Source organism: Schistocerca nitens, chromosome 2 (assembly GCF_023898315.1).
Source record: "Schistocerca nitens isolate TAMUIC-IGC-003100 chromosome 2, iqSchNite1.1, whole genome shotgun sequence".
NCBI lineage: Eukaryota > Metazoa > Arthropoda > Insecta > Orthoptera > Acrididae > Schistocerca > Schistocerca nitens.
The window spans coordinates 825,574,719-825,599,503 of NC_064615.1; the positions used below are offsets into that span (position 1 = coordinate 825,574,719).

Below are 24,785 nucleotides of genomic sequence, written 5' to 3' on the forward strand. Positions count from 1 at the left end.
TAGGTGCGACCACAATGGAAGGGTATCTGTTGAGAGGCTAGACAAATTTGTGGTTCCTGAAGAGGGGCAGCAGCTTTTTCAATAGGTGCAGAGGCAGCAGTCAGGACGATTGACTGATCTGGCCTTGTAACATCAACCAAAATGGCCTTGCTGTGTTGGTACACATGGCTGAAAGCAAGGGGAAACCACAGCTGTAATTCTTCCTGAGGGCAAGCACCTCTGCTGTTTGATTAAATGATAGTGGCATCTCTTGGGTAAAATATTCTGAAGGTAAAATAGTTCTCTACTCGGATCTCCAAGCAGGGACTGGCCTGGAAGATGCCATTAGGAGAAACAAAAATGACGTGCTACACATTCGAGCATAGAAAGTTAGATTCCTTAATCAGGCAGGTACATTAGAAAATTTAAAAAGGGAAATCGATAGATTGAATTAGATGCAGTGGGAATTAGTGAAGTTCAGTGACAGGAGGAACAGGATTTCTGGTCAGGTGGATGCAGGGCTATAAATATAAAATAAATAGTGGTATGCAGGTGTACGTTTAATTATGAATAAGAATATAGAAATGCAGGTAAACTACAATGAACAGCATAAAAATGCATTATTGCACCCAAGACAGACACAAAGCACACGCTTACCGCAATAGTACAAGTTTATGTGCCAACTAGCTCTGAAGATGATGAAGACATTGAAAAAAATGTGTGATGAGTTAAAAGACATTATTCAAATAGTTAAGGGAGCCAAAAGTTTATTTGTGACAGGGGACTGGAATTTGATGGTAGGAAAAGGAAAAGAAGAAAAATTAGCAGGTGAATATAGACAGAGCATAATTTAGTCAATGCTAACACTTGTTTTAAGACTTATGAAAGAAGGTTGTATACATGGAACAGACCTGAAGACGCTGGAAGGTTTCACATTGATTATATAACAGTAAGACAGAGATTTTGGAACCAGATTTTAAATTGTAAGACATTTCCAGTAGCAGATGAAGAGTTTGACCACAATTTAAACTGAAAAAATTGCAAAAAGATAGGAAATTAAGGACATGGGACCTGATTAAGTTGAAAGAACAAGAGGTTGTTGAGAGTTTCAGAGGGAGCATTAGGCAATGGTCGACCAGAAAAGGGGAAAGGAATACAGTAGAAGACAAATGGATAGCTTTAAGAGATGAAATAGTGAAGACAGTAGAGAGCCAAATAGATAAAAAGACTAGACCTAGTAGAAATCCTTGGATAAGACGTGAGATATTGAATTTCACTGATGAAAGGAGAAAACATAACAATGCAGCAAATAAAGCAGGCAAAAAGGAATATAAACATCTAAAAAATGAGACTCACAGGAAGTGGGAAATAGCTAAGCAGGAATGGCTAGAGGACAAATGTAAGGATTTAGAAGCACATATCACTAGGGGAAAGATAGATACCACCTACAGCAAAATTAAAGAGGCCAGAAAAGAGAAGCAACTGTATGAATATGGAAAGGTGGAAGGAGTGTATAGAAGGTCTTTACAAGTGAGATGAACTTGAAGGCAATATTATAGAAACAGGAGAGGACATAGATGAAGATGAGATGGGATATATGATACTGCAAAAGGAATTTAACAATGAAAATATTCAGTTATTGACAATATAATGTAATGGATAGATAAAAAATCTGCTCACACACACACCGTTACAAACTTTTGGAACCAATTGCTCCTTTTTCTGGCAGAAGAATTGAAGGGTAAGGAAGAGAGACAAAGGAAAAGGACTAAAGAGGTTTAGACAAAGGGGTACCGTTCAGAAAAGTCACCCAGAACCCTGGTCAGGAGAGACACTGGACGGGATGACGAGGAGAGACTGATTGTTGGGGACTGCGCCCAACAAGATTTGAAAACCTGAGAGCTTAAAGGTAGAAGACAGGGTAGTACGCAAGACAGATTGCAACTAAAGCAATGTGTACATGTTAATAAGAGTGAAAAGGTAAGTGTATTGTACGTAACAGAGGTGGGAGAGGGGACAGTGAAAAATAGACAGGCCAGGAAATGACAGGTGTAGAAAACTAAAATGGAGTGAAAAAAAGTAGTAATTCCTATGAAGAAATGCTGAGAGAGAAGGAATTAATGTCACTTAAGGTCAGGTGTGGCGAGAACCAAGGACACGTAGCACTAGCACACCTGCGGAGTTCTGAGAAACTTGTGTCTGGAGCAAGAATCCAGATGGCGGGAGTGGTGAAACAGGCACCGAGGTCATGACTGCCATGTTGTAGAGCGTACTCTGAAACAAGATACTGTGTGTTGCCAGTATACACCCTCTACCTATGCTCATTCATCTTGACTGGTAATTGGGTGGTAATCATGCCAATGTAAAATACCGGACATTGTTTACGTAACACCCGATATATGACATGTGTCATTTCACAGGTAGCTCTCCCTTTGATAGTATGTGTTTGCCAGTTACAGGGCTGGAACAGGTGGTGGTAAGAGGATGCATAGGGCAAGTCTTGTAGTGGGAATGGTCATAGGGGTAGAAGCCATAGGGTAGGGAGATGGGTGTAGAAGGAGCATAGGGTTTGATAAGGATGATCTCACACAGAATAATCTCATTTCAGGGCATGATTTTAGGAACTCATGGCCTTGTTGAAGTAGCTGATTAATACATTAAGACCAGGATAATACTGTCTCACAAGTACTGTGCTATGAAGTTGTTTTTTTAGAGGGATCAGTAGTACCAGAACTGGATGTGATGGCCTGGGCAATCTGCTTTTGTACTAGATGGTTGGAGTAATTACGTCAACTGAAGGCTCAGGTGAGAATGATGGTGTATTACTGTAAAGAGTCTGCATCCACACAAATACGTTTGCCTTGAATGCTAAAGATGTATGGGAGGGAATGTTTGACAGGGAAAGGATGGCAGTTGTCAAAATGTAAGTACTGTTGTTTGTTAGTAGATTTAATGTTGACGGAAGTGTGTAGCTGGCCTTTGGCGAGGATGAGATCAACATCAAGGAAAGTGGCATGGGATTTAGAATAGGACAATGTGACATTTAATTAGGAGAAGGTATTTATTGATTCCAGGAATTTTAACAGGGCAGCCTTACCATGAGTCCATAGGCAAAGATATCATCAATGGCCCAAAACCAAACCAGGGGCTGAAGGCTTATGGATCCCAGGAAAGCCCCTCCAAGCGATCCATGTAAAGGTTGGCATAGTAAGGAGCCATCCATTCTGTCTGAGATTTTGCCCAGTGCACTTAGAATCACTTTTCGTCGCCCTCCAAATCTGCGCAAAATCCTTGTCAGACCCTATGCTCCTTCTGCACACATCTCCCTACCCTATGGCTCATACAACTGGGACTGCCCCGCTGCAAGACTTGCCCTATGCACCCCCCTATCACCATCTATTCCAGCCCCATAACTGTCAAAACATATACTATCAAGGGGACAACCAACTGTGAAACTACATGTCATTTTCCAGGTGTTATGTAAGCACTGATTGGCCTTTTACTTTGACATGACTCCCACCCAGTTTTAGTTTTCTACATTTGTTACTTCCTGACCTGTCTATTTTTTGCCATCCCCTCTCCCACCTCTGTTACATACAATACACTTAGCTTTTCACTCTTATTAACTTATGCACGGTGTTTTAGTAGTAATCTCAGTCTTCCTGCCTTCTCCCTTTAAGCTGTCAGATTTTCAAATCTCGTTGGGTGCAGTCCCCAACAATCAATCTTTCCTTCTCATCCCATCCAGTGTCTCAACAGACCCGGCATTCTGGGTGACCTTCCTGAACTGCACCCCTTTGTCTAAACCTCTCCAATCATTTTCCTTCACCCCTCCTCCACCCCCTTCAACTCTTCTGTTAGGAGAAGGAGCTACTGCCTCCAAAACTTGTAAACATTTAACCTTTTTGTGTGCGTGTTCTCCTGTCACCACTTGGTGAGTGGATTTTTTATCTATTAATTTGCAAAATGAATTTGATAGAGGACTGGAAGACCTAAATCAAAACAAGGGCCCAGGAGTAGACAACATTCCATCAGAACTACTGATAGTCCTGGGAGAGACAGCCATGACAAAGCTTTTCCATCTGTGTGCAAAACTTCAAGAAGAATGTAACAATTCCAAACAAGGCAGTTGCTAACAGCTGTGAAAATTACTGAACTATCACTTTAATAAGTCATGGTTGCAAAATACCAACTCAAATTCTTTACAGGAAATGGAAAAACTGGTAGAAGCCAACCTTAGGTAAGATCAGTTTAGATTCCGGAGAAATGTAGGAACACGTGGGCAATACTGACCCAACAACATATTTTAGAAGATAGGTTAAGAAAAGGCAAACCTATGTTTAAAGCTTAGAGAAAGCTTTCGACAGTGTTGACTGAAGCTCCCCCTTTGAAATTCTGAGGATAGCAAGGGTAAAATACAGTGAGCAAAAAGCAATTTACAACTTGTATAGAAGCCAGATGGCAGGGGGAGGGGAGGGGGGGGGGGAAGCAGTGGTTGAGAAGGGAGTGAGAGAGGGTTGTAGCCTATCCCAATTGTTATTCAATCTGTACATTGAGCAAGCAGTAAAGGAAGTTAAACAAACATTTGGAGAAGAAATTAAGGAGAAGAAATAGAAAGTTGGAGTTTTGGCGATGACACTGTAATTCTGTCAGTAACAACAAAGGACTTGGAGGAGCTGTTGAATGGAATGGACAGAATCTTTAAAGGAGAATATAAGATGAACATCAACAAAAGCAAAACAAGGATAATGGAATTTAGTCAAATTAAATCAGATGATGCTGAGCTGAATTACATTGGGAAGACGAGACACTTAAGCATAGTCAATGAGTACGGCTATGTGGGCAGCAAAATAATGGATGATGGTGGGAGTGCAGAGGATATAAAATGCATCCTGGCAATGGCAAGAAATGTGTTTCTGAAGGCGAGAAATTTGTTAATGCAGAATATTGATTCAATTGTTAGGGAGTCTTTTGTGAAAGCATTTGTCTGGTGCGTAGCTACGTATGGAAGTGAAATGTGACAATAAACAGTTTAGACAAGAAGAAAAAAATAAGCTTTGGGAATTTGGTGCTACAGAAAAATGTTTAAATTTAATGGGTAGATTAATAACTAATGAGGAGGTACTGAATAGAATTGGAGATACAAGAAATTTGTGGCACAACTTGACTAAAAGAAGGTACCAGTTGACAGGACACATTCTGAGACATTAGGGATCACCAGTTTAGTTTTGGAGGAAGTGTAGTAAAAATGCAGAGGGAGACCAAGAGACGAATACAGTAAGCAGATTCAGGATGGTGTAGGTTGCAGTAGTTTATTCAGACATGAAGAGGCTAGCATAGGATAGAGTAGCATGGAGAGTTGCATCAAACCAGTCTTCGGAATGAAGACCCAACAACAACTACCACTACTACTTTTTAAATATTGCCAAGTCTTGTATCTTATGAGATAAGTCATATTTCCCAGTGAACAGATGGCACAACTCAAATATATGTGATACAACGAAAGGAAAATTAAAGAAACTTGCCACTGCTTTTGCTCAGAACCATATGTTTCTTTTTAAAGGAAAAAAAAGGAAGACATACAATCAAAGGAAATATTCCTATAATTTTTTAGTACAATATGACTTACAAGACAATTTCCCAACTCACAGAAGAAGAGCATTTTGGCTCCCTCCTCAAACTAGGGAGCAACTGCACGTGGACCAGTAATTATAGAACAATTGCCTTAAAGCAGCTGTCTAGGAGACATCTGGAGCTGATGGTCAGCTGTCATCTGGTCTGGGTACTAATGACCAGCCAGCTCTGTAGCCATCATCAGTGTAGGCTTAGAGTCACCATGGACAACCTGACTATGAACACAGTACATAATAAGAATATTTTTTAAATAGAAAATGCATGTGACTCTCCTTGGAGATACAGTATTCTAGAAGAGTTTTTCATTGATTGGGCTTCCATTGTTATTTCCCCATCTTCATTTAACCCTTTGTATAACAATGCTTTCTTCATACCAATTTGTTACGTTTCTCTGTCTGGTTTGAGCAGGAGAATCGTGTTCCTCAAGAGAGTGTTTTATGTGTAACTCCCTTGAAAGTGTCATTAATAGCATAATGCCCTTGGTAAGGAGGCCTGTGCAATGCTCATTATCGTGTGGATAATTCTGAAAATGCTTGTGCCTCTCCAATCTTACAACAGCAAACTTACCAATTAAAACTCAGAATTATAAGATTGGAGTGGTGGCCTGAAATGTATGTTTTAAATATGCTATGGATAAAAGAGTAAGTGTTGATCTGAACTGTTATTGTCATACTTTTTATTTACATAGTCTACAAATGAGGGATACCATTTTAAGTTTTAAAGATCCATTTAAGTTTCAATCAGTCATGGTAAACATATCTAACAGACCTCAAAGCAAGGTCCCTGAAGACACTTACAGAATATTCTATGACAGATACATTGTTTGATCTCAAACCCAGCCCCTTCAGTGAGATTAGAGTGGCCAAAGCTTGTGGTCTGTGGCACTTTGTGTGGGACAAGTATCAATCCTAACCCAGGGTTGAAATAAATTGTGACATTGGAAGAGCAAAGTTATAACAGGCAGAGTTACAGATGTGCAGAATTTTTTCTTCTTTATGCACTGTTTTAAGTGAAGAGCATTGAAAAACATGTTCAGTGTAATATTTTGTGAGACCTTAGGCCTGAGACCTAGAATGTTAGGTGTATAAATTGCCACATGTACTTTGTTTATTTCACTCACTCAGTAATAAGTGGTGAGTTAGCAGTATTCTAGGCACATTGTTGAATGCAGAGTTTTCAGATGACAGTGTGATATGCAGGTTACATGATGATAACACATATAAGTTTTCGGTTCTGTAAAATGGATGGACTGTATATGCAGAGCTGAAGATGGTGTACATTTTAGTGTATTGCAAACTGATAAATGGACTACATTATGTTAGTCAGTTTTGTTGATTCATATACATATAGTGACTTGTATGGTCTACAAATATATCAACAATATGAGGAAGAAGACAGATTGCTACTCACCATTAAGATGACATGTTGAGTTGCAGACGGGCACAAAGAAAAGACGGTTACACATTTATCTTTCAGGCAAAGCCTTCTTCAGAAAAGGAGACATGCACACACATTTTTTCACACAAGCAAGCACACGCCAGGCACACATGACCGCCATCTCTGGCAGCTCAGACTGGCCAGACAAAAATATGTTGGCTATAGATGTTATTTTTATTTCCAGATTGTTTTGATCTTCATTCTCACCATAAAATTTCTCTGACACATCTATACATAGCTGCCAGTTCTACCTCTCAGTAAGAGACACAATATAAACTACTATAAATAGTTCAGATTTAAGGAGTTTTTTTTAATGACCATTTGGTTTACTTGGCTTTGATGCATCTAATTGTATAAATGTTGACAACAGTCACTGGATCACAATCACATCAGTTGAAAACGAAAGGGAAACTCAATTTTTAACTAAATATTTATTACTAATGGCATTAATCACTTAACATCTGACAATGAAGATATGTGAATTATTAAGATCTTCGGTTACAAAAATAAACTTTTTCCAGATATTTTAGTCCCTTTAACTAGTGCACAGAATTTTCTTTTAACATATTTAAAATCCTTTCATAGTTTCATGCAGTTCTCAACACATAAACACAGACACCTAACAAGTAAGATGTCGAAGGTATTTGTTGAATGAGTCAACTGTATGAAACTGAGAAACTCTCAGAAATAATAAAATAGTAGAAAGAAAATTGAGTGCATTTGAAGATAGGCCCCAGAAGACAAACATCATCACTATTTAGAAAATAATAATCCTTCTCTGAGACCTAGTCATGAATCTGTGATGAAGAAATTGTTTTAATTCTTTCCCCTATTTAGCTTTTATTTTAATTGCATAACTTCTTTGCCTGTGTTATCTCTCTGAAGGCTTTATTCTACTTTTCACATGTTAAGTTTTGTACACCGGAAGCAAACAGATGATTTAAAATTTAGTAGTAATGTGATAATATAGGCAGACAAATGAAAGTATATCACTGTAATTCTATTAGACACTGTCTGCTTGCTTGTGCTACTGGATATGTCATGTTAAGCATTTCATAAAGCAACTGTGTGCAGTGGTACATCTATGTACTGAAACAAATGGATGTTATTTTCTGTTTCAAAGCAAAATTGGGTGTGATTGTTGCAAATTATGGGCCAGGTAACTAATAGATTCATTATGAGAGTAGCAATACCTGTCTACAATTTCTCTAATTATTATTTCCATAAGGTAATTAACATAAAGCTGGTAACTGTCTATGTGAATGTCCACACAAAGAAATATGTTGCACAATGAAAAAGAATTTTAAGTGTGTGGATGAACCATGGTGGAAGTATCATCATGGTTGATCCACAATTACTTATTTATTCTTTTACGCACAGACGAAGCAGGAGAAGAGCTAAGTGTTTAATGATTGTTTTTAAGTTTTCTGTTGGCCCAGTACAAGTTAATCCTTGCTAATTTCAACTGCCCTGTTTGCTTGTCTATCTGTTGATCTTAATTTGTAGTCTTATTTGTTTGTCTACTTTGTTTTTTAAATCTTCTTTTATAATTTGTGGTTGTCTCACACCTTCCTTGATTTGTGTAATCAATTTATTGTTGTTATTACAGTTCCGTAATTTCTCCATTATTCTCTTGTTGATTCTGTTTCCTGGTGTCCTAACTAAATGTCCCAAGAATGAAATATGTTTCTTCTTGAATGAATGTACTCATTACTGGTTCCATGTTGTTGTGGACTGTATCGTTAGAACCAGTCTCCTGCATTTGCTTGGTATTTTTTGTTCTGGGCTCTCTTTAAAATTAACACTTAACACTGTTACTCATCACACTGCTAACAAGAAGTTAAAATCATCATCCATATTCAATCACATAATTATGAGATTGGTTATGTGACAATTTTACAGTGAATTTGTCAGGATTCATAGTTTCCAGATTTATATCTGAAAGCTTTGTAGCAGAATACTGAACTCCCTTAACACTTTAGACAAATGCTGCAAATTTTAGACAGAAGTTATGTCTGTGTTCTTGTTTCTGATTGTATAAATAGTAGTTCACTTGAGATTTATTGTTCTTATTTGTTATCAGGAGCAAGAAAACTGGCGTTCTATGGATCGGAGCATGGAATGTCAGATCCCTTAATCGGGCAGGTAGGTTAGAAAATTTAAAAAGGGAAATGGATAGGTTAAACTTAGATTCAGTGGGAATTAGTGAAGTTTGGTGGCAGGAGGAACAAGACTTCTGGTCAGGTGAATACAGGGTTATAAATATAAAATCAAATAGGGGTAATGCAGGAGTAGGTTTAATGATGAATAAGAAAATAGGAATATGGGTAAGCTACTACTAACAGCATAGTGAACGCATTATTGTGGCCAAGATAGATATGAAGCCCACGCCTACCACAGTAGTACAGTTTATATACCAACTAGCTCTGCAGATGATGAAGAGATTGGTGAAATGTATGATGAGATACAAGAAATTATTCAGATAGTGAAGGGAGACGAAAATTTAATAGTCATGGGTGACTGGAATTTGAAAGTAGGAAAAGGGAGGGAAGGAAACATAGTAGGTGAATATGGATTGGGGGGAAGAAATGAAAGAGGAAGCAGCCTGGTAGAATTTTGCACAGAGCATAACTTAATCATAGCTAACACTTGGTTCAAGAATCATGAAAGAAGGTTGTATACATGGAAGAAGCCTGGAGATACTAGAAGGTATCAGATAGATTATATATAATGGTGAGACAGATATTCAGGAACCAGGTTTTAAATTCTAAGACATTTCCAGGGGCTGATGTGGACTCTGACCACAATCTATTGGTTATGAACTACAGATTAAAGTCAACGAAACTGCAAAAAGGTGGGAATTTGAGGAGATGGAACCTGGATAAACTGAAAGAACCAGAGGTTGTAGAGAGCTTCAGGGAGAGCATTAGGAAACCACTGACAAGAATGGGGGAGAGAAATACAGTAGAAGAAGAATGGGTATCTTTTAGAGACGAAATAGTGAAGGTAGCAGAGGATCAAGTAGGTAAAAAGACAAGGACTCATAGAAATCCTTGGGTAACAGACAAGACATTGAATTTAATTGATGAAAGGAGAAAATATAAAAATGCAGAAAATGAAGCAGGCAAAAAGGAATACAAACGCTTCAAAAATGAGATCGACAGGAAGTGCAAAATGGCTAATCAGGGATGGCTAGAGAACAAATTTAAGGATGTAGACGCAAATATCACTAGGGGTAATATAGATACTGCCTACAGGAAAATTAAAGAGACCTTTGGAGAAAAAAGAACCACTTGCATGGATATCAAGAGCTCAGATGGAAACCCAGTTCTAAGCAAAGAAGGGAAAGCAGAAAGGTGGAAGGAGTATATAGAGGGTCTATACAAGGGCGATGTTCTTGAGGACAATATTATAGAAATGGAAGAGAATGTAGATGTAGATGAAATAGGAGATATGGTACTGCGTGAAGAGTTTGACGGAGCACTGAAAGACCTATTTCGAAACAAGGCCCCGGGAGTAGACAACAATCCATTAGAACTACTGACAGCCTTGGGAGAGCCAGGCCTAACAAAACTCTACCATCTGGTGAACAAGATGTATGAGACAAGTGAAATACCCTCAGACTTCAAGAAGAATATAATAATTCCAATCCCAAAGAAAGCAGGTGTTGACAGGTGTAAAAATTACCGAACTATCAGTTTAATAAGCCATGGTTGCAAAATACGAACACGTATTCTTTACAGACGAATGGAAAAACTGGTAGAAGCCGACCTCAGGGAAGATCAGTTTGGATTCTGTAGAAATGTTGGAACACGTAAGGCAATACTGACCCTATGACGTATCTTAGAAAATAGATTAAGGAAAGGCAAACCTCTGTTTCTAGCATGTGTACACTTAGAGAAAGCTTTTGACAATGTTGATTGGAATACTCTCTTTCAAATTCTGAAGGTGGCAGGGGTAAAATACAGGGAGCGAAAGGCTATTTACAATTTGTACAGGAACCAGATGGCAGTTATAAGAGTTGAGGGGCATGAAAGGGAAGCAGTGGTTGGGAAGGGAGTGAGATAGCATTGTAGCCTATCCCCGATGTTATTCAATCTATATATTGAGCAAGCAGTAAAGGAAACAAAAGAAAAATTTGGAGTTGGAACTAAAATCCATGGAGAAGAAATAAAAACTTTGAGGTTCGCTGATGACATTGTAATTCTGTCAGAGACAGCAAAGGACCCGGAAGGGCAGCTGAACAGAATGGACAGTGTCTTAAAAGGAGGATATAAGATGAACATCAACAAAAGCAAAATGAGGATAATGGAATGTAGTCGAATTAAATCGGGTGATGCTGCGGGAATTAAATTAGGAAATGAGACGCTTAAAGTAGTAAAGGAGTTTTGCTATTTGGGGAGCAAAATAACTGATGATGGTCGAAGTAGAGAGGATATAAAATGTAGACTGGCAATGGCAAGGAAAGCGTTTCTGAAGAAGAGAAATTTGTTAAAATCAAGTACAGATTTAAGTGTCAGGAAGTTGTTTCTGAAAGTATTTGTATGGAGTGTAGCCATGTATGGAAGTGAAACATGGACGATAAATAGTTTGGAGAAGAAGAGAATAGAAGCTTTCGAAATGAGGTGCTACAGAAGAATGCTGAAGATTAGATGGGTAGATCACATAACTAAGGAGGAGGTATTGAATAGAATTGGAGAGAAGAGAAATTTGTGGCACAACTTGACTAGAAGAAGGGGTCGGTTGGTAGCTTGTGTTCTGAGGGATCAAGGGATCACCAATTTAGTGTTGGAAGGCAGCGTGGAGGGTAAAAATCGTAGAGGGAGAACAAGAGATGAATACACTAAGCAGATTCAGAAGGATGTAGGTCGCAGTAGGTACTGGGAGATGAAGAAGCTTGCACAGGATAGAGTAGCATGGAGAGCTGCATCAAACCAGTCTCAGGACTGAAGACCACAACAACATTTGCTGTCAACACCAAAAATGAGAAGTTGATGTAAAAATTTGAAGATATTTAAAGGTACCTTATCTGAATTGCACAATATTCTGATTGCTCACTATTGAAGAACAATTTCGCTGCATCAACCCAGGAGGTAGCTGCATGGGACATCAGGGAGTGAAGGTGTGCAAAGTAAGTGAAGTTCTGCAAAATAAACAAATTTGTCTGCATTTCAACACAATAATAGATTCATCTACATAAAAACACATGCAGTATTGTGCTTCTTGATCAGTTTGTTAGTGTGCAAATTGCTTTGTAGTTCATTATCCATCTGGACACTAAGAAATGATACTCGTGTTTCATTTTAGGCAGGAGGGCCATTGCTTCAATAGGTCCCTGACATATCTCAATGACAATGGGTGACATGTGAGGCATTGCTCTTCTCTGCTGGAAAGGCTGCATTTAAGGGTAATGTACTAAAGAAGGGAATGGCAGAATGTATACTGGGCAGCAATATCACAAATCTGCGAACAGATACCTGGAGGGGTTTCACATAGGGATCTATTACTCTGGAAATTCTATTGTCTCATCATGTACATTACAGTATGGATTTTTCTTAGCTGAAGGCTAAGGGAAAAGTTGTATGGGAACAATATGTAAAATAAATACAAATGGAAATTTAACTCATGTTTTGAATATATAGTGACAACTGAAAATTTGTGACAGACAGGGACTTGACCTAGGATTTCATGCTTATGATAAGCAGTAGCCTTAACCCTCCGGCTATCTGAGCATGCCGCAAGGCCTAACACAAACCTTCATTGTTCATTTCTGAACACCATTACCAGAGGTTCTTCCATGGTGTATGTGGAAGTAAGTCAACTGTGGGAACACAGTTGGTGAAGGACTGTGGCTTGCCTTGCCACCATGGGTATAATGAATAGAATTAAATGTACTGGAATGGATCAGTGAGAATGAAATGACTTGAAATATCAATGCAAACTGTTACAAAATTCTGAACATCCAATGTGCTGATTAACTTACAAATGATTTCATTAGGAGAAAGCAGATTTTTATTTGTGGGACATCCACAACTGTTCTGCAATGTACACGGTAAACAAATCTGTCACTAAACACTACTACGCTTTTGGGGTCTTATCCCTAGAATCAGGTGTATCTGAAATCTAGAGTAAAACAGTAGCTGTAACCAACTCCTTTAAACAATTAAAAAAATAAAATTTAGAGACTAAAAAACAAAATGCAATGATTAAAAAATAGTTTACCTAGCAGTCATAAGATGCCATGTCCATGCCCAAACAACTAGCAGGCAAACATCAACCATAGATGGACAGTCATACTAACATCCAAAATTTGGGGCTGCAAAGAACCCCAAAGCTCAAGCATGGCCTGGGAAAATCCTCTTGTACCAAAATTGACACCAGGAATGCACACAGTCTACAAAAATAAAGCAACCACCAGACTTTAGGTGAAAGTAATATGCTGGACCAAAGTTAAATTAAGTAATGACCTTGTGCTGCAAAAGGCAAATCAACTTAAAAATGATATGGTGAACCACAAGAGAATGGCGGGGTTTAAGATTTATGAGTACTCCAAGGATGTATTTTTCATGTGACTTTTCGTGATTACACTCTTCACCAACTTCTGATTGTTGTGGCGACTACCTTTCTTAAAAATTATAAATCAGGTTAGGCATGAATTTGATTACATGTTATCCAATGTCCTCAGATCCGAGCACCTAAGTTCAGTAATCATTTTGCTCAGGTGAACCACTGCAGTAAGAGGCCTAAAATAACAATCTCATGGGAAATTTAAATTACGAGTATAAAAAAATCAGAAATGGTGCCCTAGAATCCACACCTGACTACCTTAAAAAATGTTCTGCTGCTAAGGGCATCACTAGCAATCCAAAGAATACATCTAAATAATAAGACAAAAAGTAAATACCTGTCTCAGCTTCACACAGCAAATTAAAAACTCCACACATCAGCTCATAAAAAATAAACTAATCTCACTCTCACGTCACTTCATTTTGTAAAAGAAATGGACAACTGAGAACAAAACAGAATATATTTTCTAGAATGAATTTTTCACTCTACAGCGGAGTGTGCGCTGATATGAAACTTCCTGGCAGATTAAAACTGTGTGCCGGACTGAGACTTGAACTCGGGTAGGGGACGAGGTACTGGCGGAATTAAAGCTGTGAGGACGGGGCGTGAGTCGTGCTTGGGTAGCTCAGTCGGTAGAGCACTTGCCCGCAAAAGGCAAAGGTCCCGAGTTCAAGTCTCGGTCCGGCACACAGTTTTAATCTGCCAGGAAGTTTCAGAATATATTTTCTTAACGTTACAGGCACTTCATCACTATCAAACTTCTTAAAAGTCTTTAAAAATATTAAAGATAACTGCAAATATAAAAAATTCGTCTAGAATGCATACAAGCAAAGGCTGACTATACAATTTCATTATCACTTATTTCTGCGATACAATGGTAGGCTGTGGATTCTGTGCCTTTTAGGTCATTGTTCCCTGCCTCACTGCTCTCATATCATTTTACCAGCTACTGCAATCCCCAGGGTCCAAAGCTGGGTGACAGCTCATATTCATACATGTGATCATTAAACAAATGTTTTTCCAAAATTATTAATAAGTTTTTTTCCCCCACTTGAGGTTCTTCTCCAATCTTTGTAGTGTAATGTATCATTTTGATAAAGTGATGTGTTAGCCAACATCTACCTAACTGATGAGCAATGATTGCAGTAGTTGAAACCATTTATTAGTTAAATTGTCTAGAGTTGAAAACCGGTTGGAAGTTTCATTACTGTTTGTGCACATAAACTGATGCAGACAGATGCCTTCAAGCAGGGATGGCAATTGCACCATTACCACAAGTTATGGTACCAGCTGTGCATTGAATTACTCTGTGCTTTGGTGTCCCGGCTTGAAGAAGAGGTGGGGCATTCTGTCAAGTAAAGAACATGCTGTGGCTGTGCTGCTGATGTCAAGATGGAAAGTTAACTGTCAAATATACTGAAAATCTGTTGTTTTATCTCAAGCTGCATTCATGCAGTTCAGAGGAAAATATTAGCTATTAATACACCATACTGTATGTTAATGTTTTCTCATGGTGCAAGTCAGTCACATTACATATCTTCCATATGTACTCATATCCTGCAATACATCTACTGGTCCATAAAACCAGAAATACGTTGTTTCAACAACAATGACATGTCAGACATATTTTGACATTTATATGTGTACTTATAATGGCTCCAAAGACCAAAATGAGGCAGTCAAATGGCAGAAATTTCTTTCAAAAATCTTGTAATTGATGTCACAAAATCTGGAAAAAATGGGAGAGGATGATTTTCAGTGTTACATCTGCATCAATTCAGACTATTGATAATTTTGTCAACAGTCCAAAGCATTTTTCAGAAAATGGTTGGGCAATATTAAACTTCAGTAATTTCACCAGTGTGTCTACATCACCACGTTTAATGAATTTGATTAAGTACACAGCACAGTATGCAGAACAATGCCCATGACCATTTCATACTCCATTCTAGTACTATCTATGAAAAACTAGTAATTGCTGTGACATGCCTGAATGGATTTATTTATTTTTATTAGGTGGACCTGTTGTAAGGAAAATGTTTGTTTTTATCATCCAGTAGATGCTTCACAGTCTTATGACACCTGCAGGGAATAGACAAGTAACTGCTCCGTTGTACAGTATTAAAAAATTATAAGAACTGTGTTACAAGAATTGTTATACAATATTTATTGCCAATAAATTAAAGTCCTGATTGATGGAAGTCGTCTATAAATTATCATACACTGCCTTGATTTTCTTTCTTCTGCTGGTCACTGGTGGAACAATTACACCTGCAACAGTTTAGCTGTTGGTATGGACTTCAAGTTAATCAAAAAATTAATGGCTTGAGATATTTTTGGTATGTTTAAATCCTTTAAATTCTTGTGTGCTCACTTTAGACTTTGTGCTACATCCTTTTATCATTGCTGTATCTGCTTATTCAACACTAGGCAGAAAGGGCTGTAAAAATCAGTTATACGCAGCTCTCCATACAGCAAAAAATAGTAAGTTCAACATTTTTTAAAAATTTTGACAGTGCATTCCTTTCGGTGTATTGTTTCTAGGCAAAAAATTTCAGGGTAGGTTTTGACTTGTTGGATTGGACCATTCCCTTTATAGATATGGAAGCAAATCGATAGTGTCGTCAAAAGATTCATCCTGGCGTATACCATAATCACAGCAAGGAAACCATTGAAACTTTAAAATTTGATCTTAGTGGCCAAATAGGGTACTTGAATGCCATTCTTGCCAAATATGAGTAATGTCTTAACCACTGTTCATCACACTTGGTGCAGTTATATTAAGTTTGTGCAAAAGTTCATAGCATTTTTTATTCGTATTTCATTGTTGCTACGTGAGTTTACGTATTGTAATTTTGTCATTTGGAGATGTGAGTAGAGTTGTGGGTGCTAGAAAATGGAGTGCCCAGTGTAGAAATCTGAACATTTCTGACATATTATTCTGCTTGAGCTCAATAGAGGAATGACAACAATAGAGGCACCCAGAAACAGTGCTGCACATGGGGATAAAGCCTTTGGGCAGAGCAAAGCAAGAAAGTTCATATTTTAAGGGGATCATTTGGACATTAGTGACTCCACTTTCATGAAGACCTTCAGGGTTTGAAGAAGATAATTTAAATGCCTTAATTCACAATGAGCTGTGTCAGTGTACTCAAGGACTGGCAAATGTGATGAACTGTGATCATTCTGCCATCAAGTGAGATTCGCATGAAATGGAGAACGTTTAAAAATTGGGTGTATGTATACCAACCACATGCTCATAGCCAAAAATCACAAAAATCAGGTGGTGGTCATATGTGCTGCTCTGCTTGTTCGTCACCAATTGGATTGTGAACAACACCAGCCATTCCTATCTCGTATTAATACTGGTGACGAGAAATTTTGTTTACAGTATATGCTAACGTAAGGAAAAGAAAGGAATGGTTGAACTCAAACAGGGAGCAACTCCCCATACAGAGACCAGAGTGCATCCACATAAGATAAGGTCACACATCTGGTGTAATGGCGATGGTATGGCGTACTAAAAATTGCTTCCGCAAGGTGTAACCCTCATTGCTGACATTTATTGTGAACAACTGGGATGTATTGCAGACCCAGTCCAAGAACAATGACCAGGGAGACTGCGTGAAATGATGGTACTCCACAATAAAGCACACTCATGTTCTGCTAGACTGACGAAAAGCACCACGTAGTAGTTAGGTTGGGGGGGAAGTCATTCCAGTCACCTTATACACTTGATCTTGTGCCCCTAGATTTTCATCTCTGCTCTCTATCTAACAACACTCTAGGAGCTTCCTTTCCAGATGAAAATGTTCTGTGAATGTGGCTCGACGAGTTCTTTGCCTCAAAAACACGTGATTTCTACAGTCACAGAATCGAAAAGTTTACCCCAGTGTTGGCAGACTTTTGTAAATAGTGAAGGAGAATATATTATAGTTGACTAAAGTCTGTGTTACGTGTATCTGTTGTGTTACAAACTTATGAAAAATGCTTCAGACTTAGTGCAGTAACTCAGTAAAACTCCCAGATTGACAATGTAAAGCAGAACTAAACCAATTATTACAATGAAAATGTTTTAGCCATCCTTAGAAATGAGCAATGTAAAATAGGCCTGAACAACCAAGGAAACTACTCAGTACTTTCAAAATCCCAGTCCCCAACTTAGAAATACTGAAAGCTATTGGGAACAAGGAGAAAAACACACTTTAGTGAACCAGTTGCAAGTAATTTGAACCATGTATATAGAAAGTAGTAATTCAAAGGATTTTGTTTATAACAGACTACTGTACTTGGCCTGTTTGAAGCATGTATCTATTTAACTTCTTGTGTTAATCATTTCTGGTCTGGTGAAGCACACTGATGTTTAAAGCAGTTATCAATCATTATGAATTTTTATTATTCTGTTTTCCACCAACATCACATTTTACTGTATTTCACTTCGCATTCTTCTATCAGTAGTAATCCTAGCTATCAGAAGTGTATGTTCCTTTTCAAGAGAGGAAAGAGAAGTTGGTAGGAGATGTAGGGTGGGTAAACGGGAAGGAGGAGGGGGGGGGGGAGATAGAATGTGAGACAATAGTGTAAATGCATTACGTAATTGGGTTATTTTGAAAGGAGCAATACTTTTACTGCACAATAAAATACTTTTTCTCATCCAAATGGGGGGGGGGGGGGAAATAGGAACCTTTTCTTTCGATCGCATCTCCATCTTGTATCGAAGTTGCAGAAAGACAGCTAAGTGAAGGGAAAAAGGTTTCCCCTCCATTTAATAACAACCATATTTGTACAAAGTCTAGGACTGAAATTACCCGAGTCAATCCATATAGTACGATCATGTCCTTAGATGGCGTGAGTAATGCATTCCTAGTAGCAAGAGGGGCTATGAGGCAATGTTGCACAGTTTCAGTGTTGTGACAGCCATCATTTCTCAGCACAAGTAGAAAATGGCACAACCAATACTGTATCACCAAATGAAACAGGCTCCCAGGTAGATGCCATTTTCCTTGACTTCCGGAAGGCACTCGATACAGTCCCGCACTGTCGCCTGATAAAGTAAGAGCCTACGGCATATCAGACCAGCTGTGGCCGGATTGAAGAGTTTTTAGCAAACAGAACACAACATGTTGTTCTCAATGGAGAGACGTCTACAGGCAAAGTAACCTCTGGCATGCCACAGGGGAGTGTTATGGGACCATTGCTTTTCACAATATATACAGGGTGTTACAAAAAGGTACGGCCAAACTTTCAGGAATTCCTCACACACAAATAAAGGAAAGATGTTATGTGGACATGTGTTCGGAAACGCTTAATTTCCATGTTAGAGCTCATTTTAGTTTCGTCAGTATGTACTGCACTTCCTCGATTCACCGCCAGTTGGCCCAATTGAAGGAAGGTAATGTTGACTTCGGTGCTTGTGTTGACATGCTACTCATTGCTCTACAGTACTAGCATCAAGCACATCAGTACGTAGCATCAACAGGTTAGTGTTCATCACGAACGTGGTTTTGCAGTCAGTGCAATGTTTACAAATGCGCAGTTGGCAGATGCCCATTTGATGTATGGATTAGCACGGGGCAATAGCCGTGGCGCGGTACGTTTGTATCGAGACAGATTTCCAGAACGAAGGTGTCCCGACAGGAAGACATTCGAAGCAATTGAATTGCGTCTTAAGGAGCACGGAACATTCCAGCCTATGACTCGCGACTGGGGACGACCTACAACGATGAGGACACCTGCAATGGACGAGGCAATTCTTTGTGCAGTTGACGATAACCCTAATGTCAGCGTCAGAGAAGTTGCTGCTGTACAAGGTAACGTTGACCACATCACTGTATCGAGAGTGCTGCGGGAGAACTGGTTGTTTCCGTACCATGTACAGCGTGTGCAGGCACTATCAGTAGCTGATTGGCCTCCACAGGTACACTTCTCCGAATGGTTCATCCAACAATGTGTCACTCATTTCAGTGCAAATGTTCTCTTCACGGATGAGGCTTCATTCCAACGTGATCAAATTGTAAATTTTCACAATCAACATGTGTGGGCTGACGAGAATCCGCACGCAATTGTGGAATCACATCATCAATACAGATGATCTGTGAACGTTTGGGCAGGCATTGTTGGTGATGTCTTGATTGGGCCCCATGTTTTTCCACCTACACTCAATGGAGCACGTTATCATGATTTCATACGGGATACTCTACCTGTGCTGCTAGGACATGTGCCTGTACAAGTACGACAACATGTGGTTCGTGCACGATGGAGCTCCTGCACATTTCAGTCGAAGTGTTCGTACGCTTCTCAACAACAGATTCGGTGACCGATGGATTGGTAGAGGCGGACCAATTCCATGGCCTCCACGCTCTCCTGACCTCAACCCTCTTGACTTTCATTTATGGGGGCATTTGAAAGCTCTTGTCTACGCAACCCCGGTACCAAATGTAGATACTCTTCGCGCTCGTATTGTGGACGGCTGTGATACAATATGCCATTCTCCAGGGCTGCATCACCGCATCAGGGATTCGATGCGACAGTGGGTGGATGCATGTATCCTCGCTAATGGAGGACATTTTGAACATTTCCCATAACAAAGTGTCTGAAGTCACGCTGGTACGTTCTGTTGATGTGTGTTTCCATTCCATGATTAATGTGATTTGAAGAGAAGTAATAAAATGTGCTGTAACATGGAAAGTAAGCGTTTCTGGACAGATATCCACATAACATATTTTCTTTCACACACACACACACACACACACACACACACACACACACATTATATATAAACAAAGATGATGTGACTTTCCATACGAAAGCGCTGGCATGTTGATAGACACAAACATACACACAAAATTCAAGCTTTCGCAACCAACGGTTGCTTCGTCAGGAAAGAGGGAAGGAGAGGGAAAGACGAAAGGATGTGGGTTTTAAGGGAGAGGGTAAGGAGTCATTCCTATCCTGGGAGCGGAAAGACTTACCTTAGGGGGGAAAAAAGGACGGGTATACACTCACAGTGTATGCGAGTGTATACCTGTCCTCTCTGTCTGTTGCATACCGCAGCCCAAACAGTAACTTTGGGAGAATACAGTGGTTTCACTTCACACAAATGGGGATTATCACAACCCTAAAACTGCTGGTTTTATTTATTAACGAACCATTCAGTTAGAAGTGTGCTTCATCTGAACCAGATTTAGCCTTTTCAAATTCTTCATTATCAATCATGGTTAGAATCTGGTTCGCAAAGTCAGCCCTCTGTCACAAAACTCTTACAGGTATGGCCTGTTTGATTTGGATTTTGAATGGAAACATGTAGACTGCCTCAGTATTTCTGCACCTTGTTGCCGTAACACTGAATTCTGAACTGTGGTATTGCAGTACCAGAGGTACAAGTTGTTTAATGGAATACACAATTTCCCACCTCTTCCTTCAGCATGCTATCCCCGTTTCAGCGGTGGAACCGATTGCTCCAAGCTGTGATGCGCTATAGGCATTACATATCGTTATCTGTTAGCAGCTTTTCAAGCACTTTCAAAATTTCTGTATAAAATTATTACAGCTTGCATTGTAGACACACCGTTCATTGCACAAAACACACACACGTGAAATATCACTGTGTGAATTATGTTCTAGATGCATTTTTGCAAGAACAATGATTACATTACAGACTATGTATGCTGTGGGATCTGTAACGACTAACTTTAGGGAAAATGAAACCATCTACAGAGATAAGGAAATGTGAGATGTGGAACCATGTTGGGTGAAGCTGATCAGTCCATGTATTGCTACTACAGGTACAGTCATTATAGGTGCTTATTTGAGAGAAAAAGCTTTAAAGACACTCAGTGGCTAAACAAAGAAAAAATGCAGTTAGCCAATACCTCATTGGCTGTGGACACTGAGTAAGATCACTGAAGGATATCTATTGCTTTTGCACAGTATACAAAAAAGACAGCAACCAAAAGCAAACTATCTAACTAAACTTAATCATTCAACTAAATTGCATGTATGCACTACGAAGTATATCATATCACGAACTATACTGTTGCATATAAAAAATGTACATAATTGCTGCATTTTATTTGCTTCAACTAGCCAAACTACTGATTAACTCAAGAAATCTTTTGATTCCAGTAAGTTTTTCTACAAAAATCTATGTTCATAAACTTTTGTTTAGAATCTTCTACGTTGTTTTATTATAGAGAATATTGATCTCTCAATGAACTCGCAATTCAGCCAATCATCTTGTGTGTGTGTGTGTGTGTGTGTGTGTGTGTGTTTATAAGGTTTCCAAATAATTTAAGGTTTCCAAATAATTTCAGTGCATTTGTTTAACAGTGTTTAGAAATCTCATTACTGGTTCAATAGTTTTACAAAAAATAAAAAAAATAAGTGCAGAACTTTACTTCAAATAACTTCTCAAATAAAGGCAGGAACTGTGTGGAGTTATCACATGGTATCAGGCAGTCAAATATTTTTTATAAATTTTATTGGTGTCATTTCTGACAAATACCTTCACATTTTAATTATATTAAAAAGTATACATTACACTGGACAGATTAAATCTGTAAGAAACATACGGATTTCTGGAAGAGAGAACTTGACAGTTCACAGATTGCCAATGAAGCCTTAAATTTGGTTTTATAATGGACACTGTACAATGTGTTATGAAATTCTTATAAAATACATTATTTACAGGCCAAACACTGTTGGTTAGGAATTTGGCAGACAATTACCCTTTAAACAAATTAATTTCTAAAATTTCTATCAATGCGCCACTACAAGTCTTACAGCGAATATTACAAAAGTAAGTACTCTTAGACACTGCTCGAGATTATAGAATAATTAGGCTCTCCATTCTTTTAGCATGAAGGCACAAAATCATGGTACATGGGATAATGTCTGGGGTAGGCCATTAAACAGGAACATCTTAATTTGAACTTCAATATTTGTGCTTTGACTAATCCTGTGTCGGAGTTCATCATTAATTTCTTCAAACACTTGTTTTAAAGACATGTTATAGTGAAGACGAAAAATTATAATGCAATGACAGGAAGACAGATGTTCTCAAGAATACATTATCCTTAGCAGAAAACGGCATCAGTGTCAAATGAAATCTGTACACTGTACAGTTACAGAAAAAAAAAACACACATTTCCTGGGTAAAAGAGGGGAACATGAATTAGACAACTAATTTTTGAGAAAGCACAGCATATATAAATCTGTCTGAAGTGCAAGTAGTAACTGAATATACAATACATTCCAATTGTATAACAATATAAAGAGCAAATAACTGCAAATAAAGAGTTAGAGACTCAATTGTTCATGTATTTGATTAATAGTAGACTACATGGATTTAAAATTCATGTGTTTCTGTTTTATCAAACAGCAATGGACTCAAATTTTAGTGATTCCATGTAATGAAACAAAAGTTCTTAAATACAGTTCACACAATGACACAAAACATGTGATGTTTTATACACACAGGAAAACAACTTAAATACTGTATATTAAAATTCTACAAATATAATGAACTTTATTGCTTTCCAGCAAAATAAAAATTTGTATTACTGAATAAAACACTGAGAAAAACTGAATATCAAATTGTAGGTGCCTTATTTGACTGTCAGTAAGACAATCCTTTCATATTCACAAAGTAAAAAAGCTTTGTGAAATAGCCAACTGATTAATTCACAGTACATGAACGAATTTATCAAATACACTACCGTGTCACTGTCTCAGAAATTCAATAGAACTAACAATTGCTGTAAATGTCCTCTACGTTAATGGCAAAATTACTTAACTTCAGCAAAATGGCATAGTGCATCTCGGGGTGTGTAGAAAATTCTTAAATGCACAGCCGTAAATGCATAGAAAAATAAAAATTAAGATGCATTTGACGGTTCACTTCATGTCCTGCAGCACTGGCTGCTACACCTTAATTTATTCGTTCTACTAAATAAATGCACTGATCAACTTCTGCTTCACTTTCCTATGCACTGCATCTGGTTTAATCTTCAAGGGATATTTCAGCAGGAATTGATGTTGTAAATGTAGGTGTTTCTAGCTCTTCATGTTTCTTCATTTTCATTGCCTGGAAAAAGTTTAAAACAATTAGGGTGTTCTCAGTCTACAAAAAATCCAAAATGTATGTGGCTGTATACACAGCCTCTTTACATTCAAAGTTCACATGTAATGTCTCTTCCCCACATTTTACTATAAATTTATAGACGAAAACTGACAAAAACACTAATACGACTTGCAACATGTTCATGAAGATAAAAGCTACTTTTTGCTGTTAATAGAAGTACAGTAATCACACCCAACAAATAAGAATCAGCTGAGGAAATTTTACACACTGTATTTCAGAAAATTATTAAGTGGTTCCCTGCAAATTGACTCACTAAATTGAGAACACACAGTTCTGTACAGTAAATGGCATACCACCACTGATAAATATAGACTTTCAACCGAATGCTGTTTCTAAGGCAACATATTCAAAAACTCTGGGTGTGTGCGCATTGATGAGAAACTGAATTGGAAGACACACATTGATGATCTTCTGAAACTGCTAGGTTCAGCTAGTTACACTATTAGGGTTATTGCAAATTTTGGTTATAAACTTATCAGTAAATTAGCCTACTATACCTAGCCTATTTTCATTCACTGCTTTCATATGGTGGCATATTTTGGAGTAATTCATCATCGAGGAAAGTATTCATTGCACAAAAACATGTAATCAAAATAATAGCTGGAGCCCGCCCAAGATCACCTTGCAGACATTTATTTAAGGAACTCTGGATATTCACAGCACCTTTGTAATACAGATATTCACTTATGAAATCTTTTCTTAATAACCCATCCCTAAATTCAAAAATAACAGCGAAGTGCAGAGATACAACACTAGAAGAAAAGATGATCTTCACTATTCTTGGTTAAATCTGACTTTGGCACATAAATGGGTTAATCATGCTGCCACAAAAATCTTTGATCATTTGCCAAATAGCATTGAAAGACTGACAGATGGCCAACCAACATTTAAAAACAAATTAAAATAAATTCTGAAAGACAACATTTACTCAACAGATGAATTTTTGGGTATGAGGTAACAACTGTAAAAAATATATATATATTGCTGTGAAGAAAACTTATGTTAAACTGGCACGTTCCAAATTATC

At 38.2% G+C, this 24,785-nt stretch overlaps 1 protein-coding gene across 1 annotated transcript in view; it reads right to left on the minus strand.

Annotated features, from left to right (window-relative positions):
• Nucleotides 1-22,914: 22,914 nt before the first annotated feature.
• Nucleotides 22,915-24,785, minus strand: part of LOC126237090 (chloride intracellular channel exc-4) — a 178,884-nt gene continuing 177,013 nt past the window's right edge. The window contains exon 6 of the mRNA XM_049946893.1: nt 22,915-23,701. Within this exon, the coding sequence (XP_049802850.1) occupies nt 23,618-23,701 (84 nt within the window). The 3' untranslated portion in view covers nt 22,915-23,617. The remainder of the gene's footprint in view (nt 23,702-24,785) is intronic.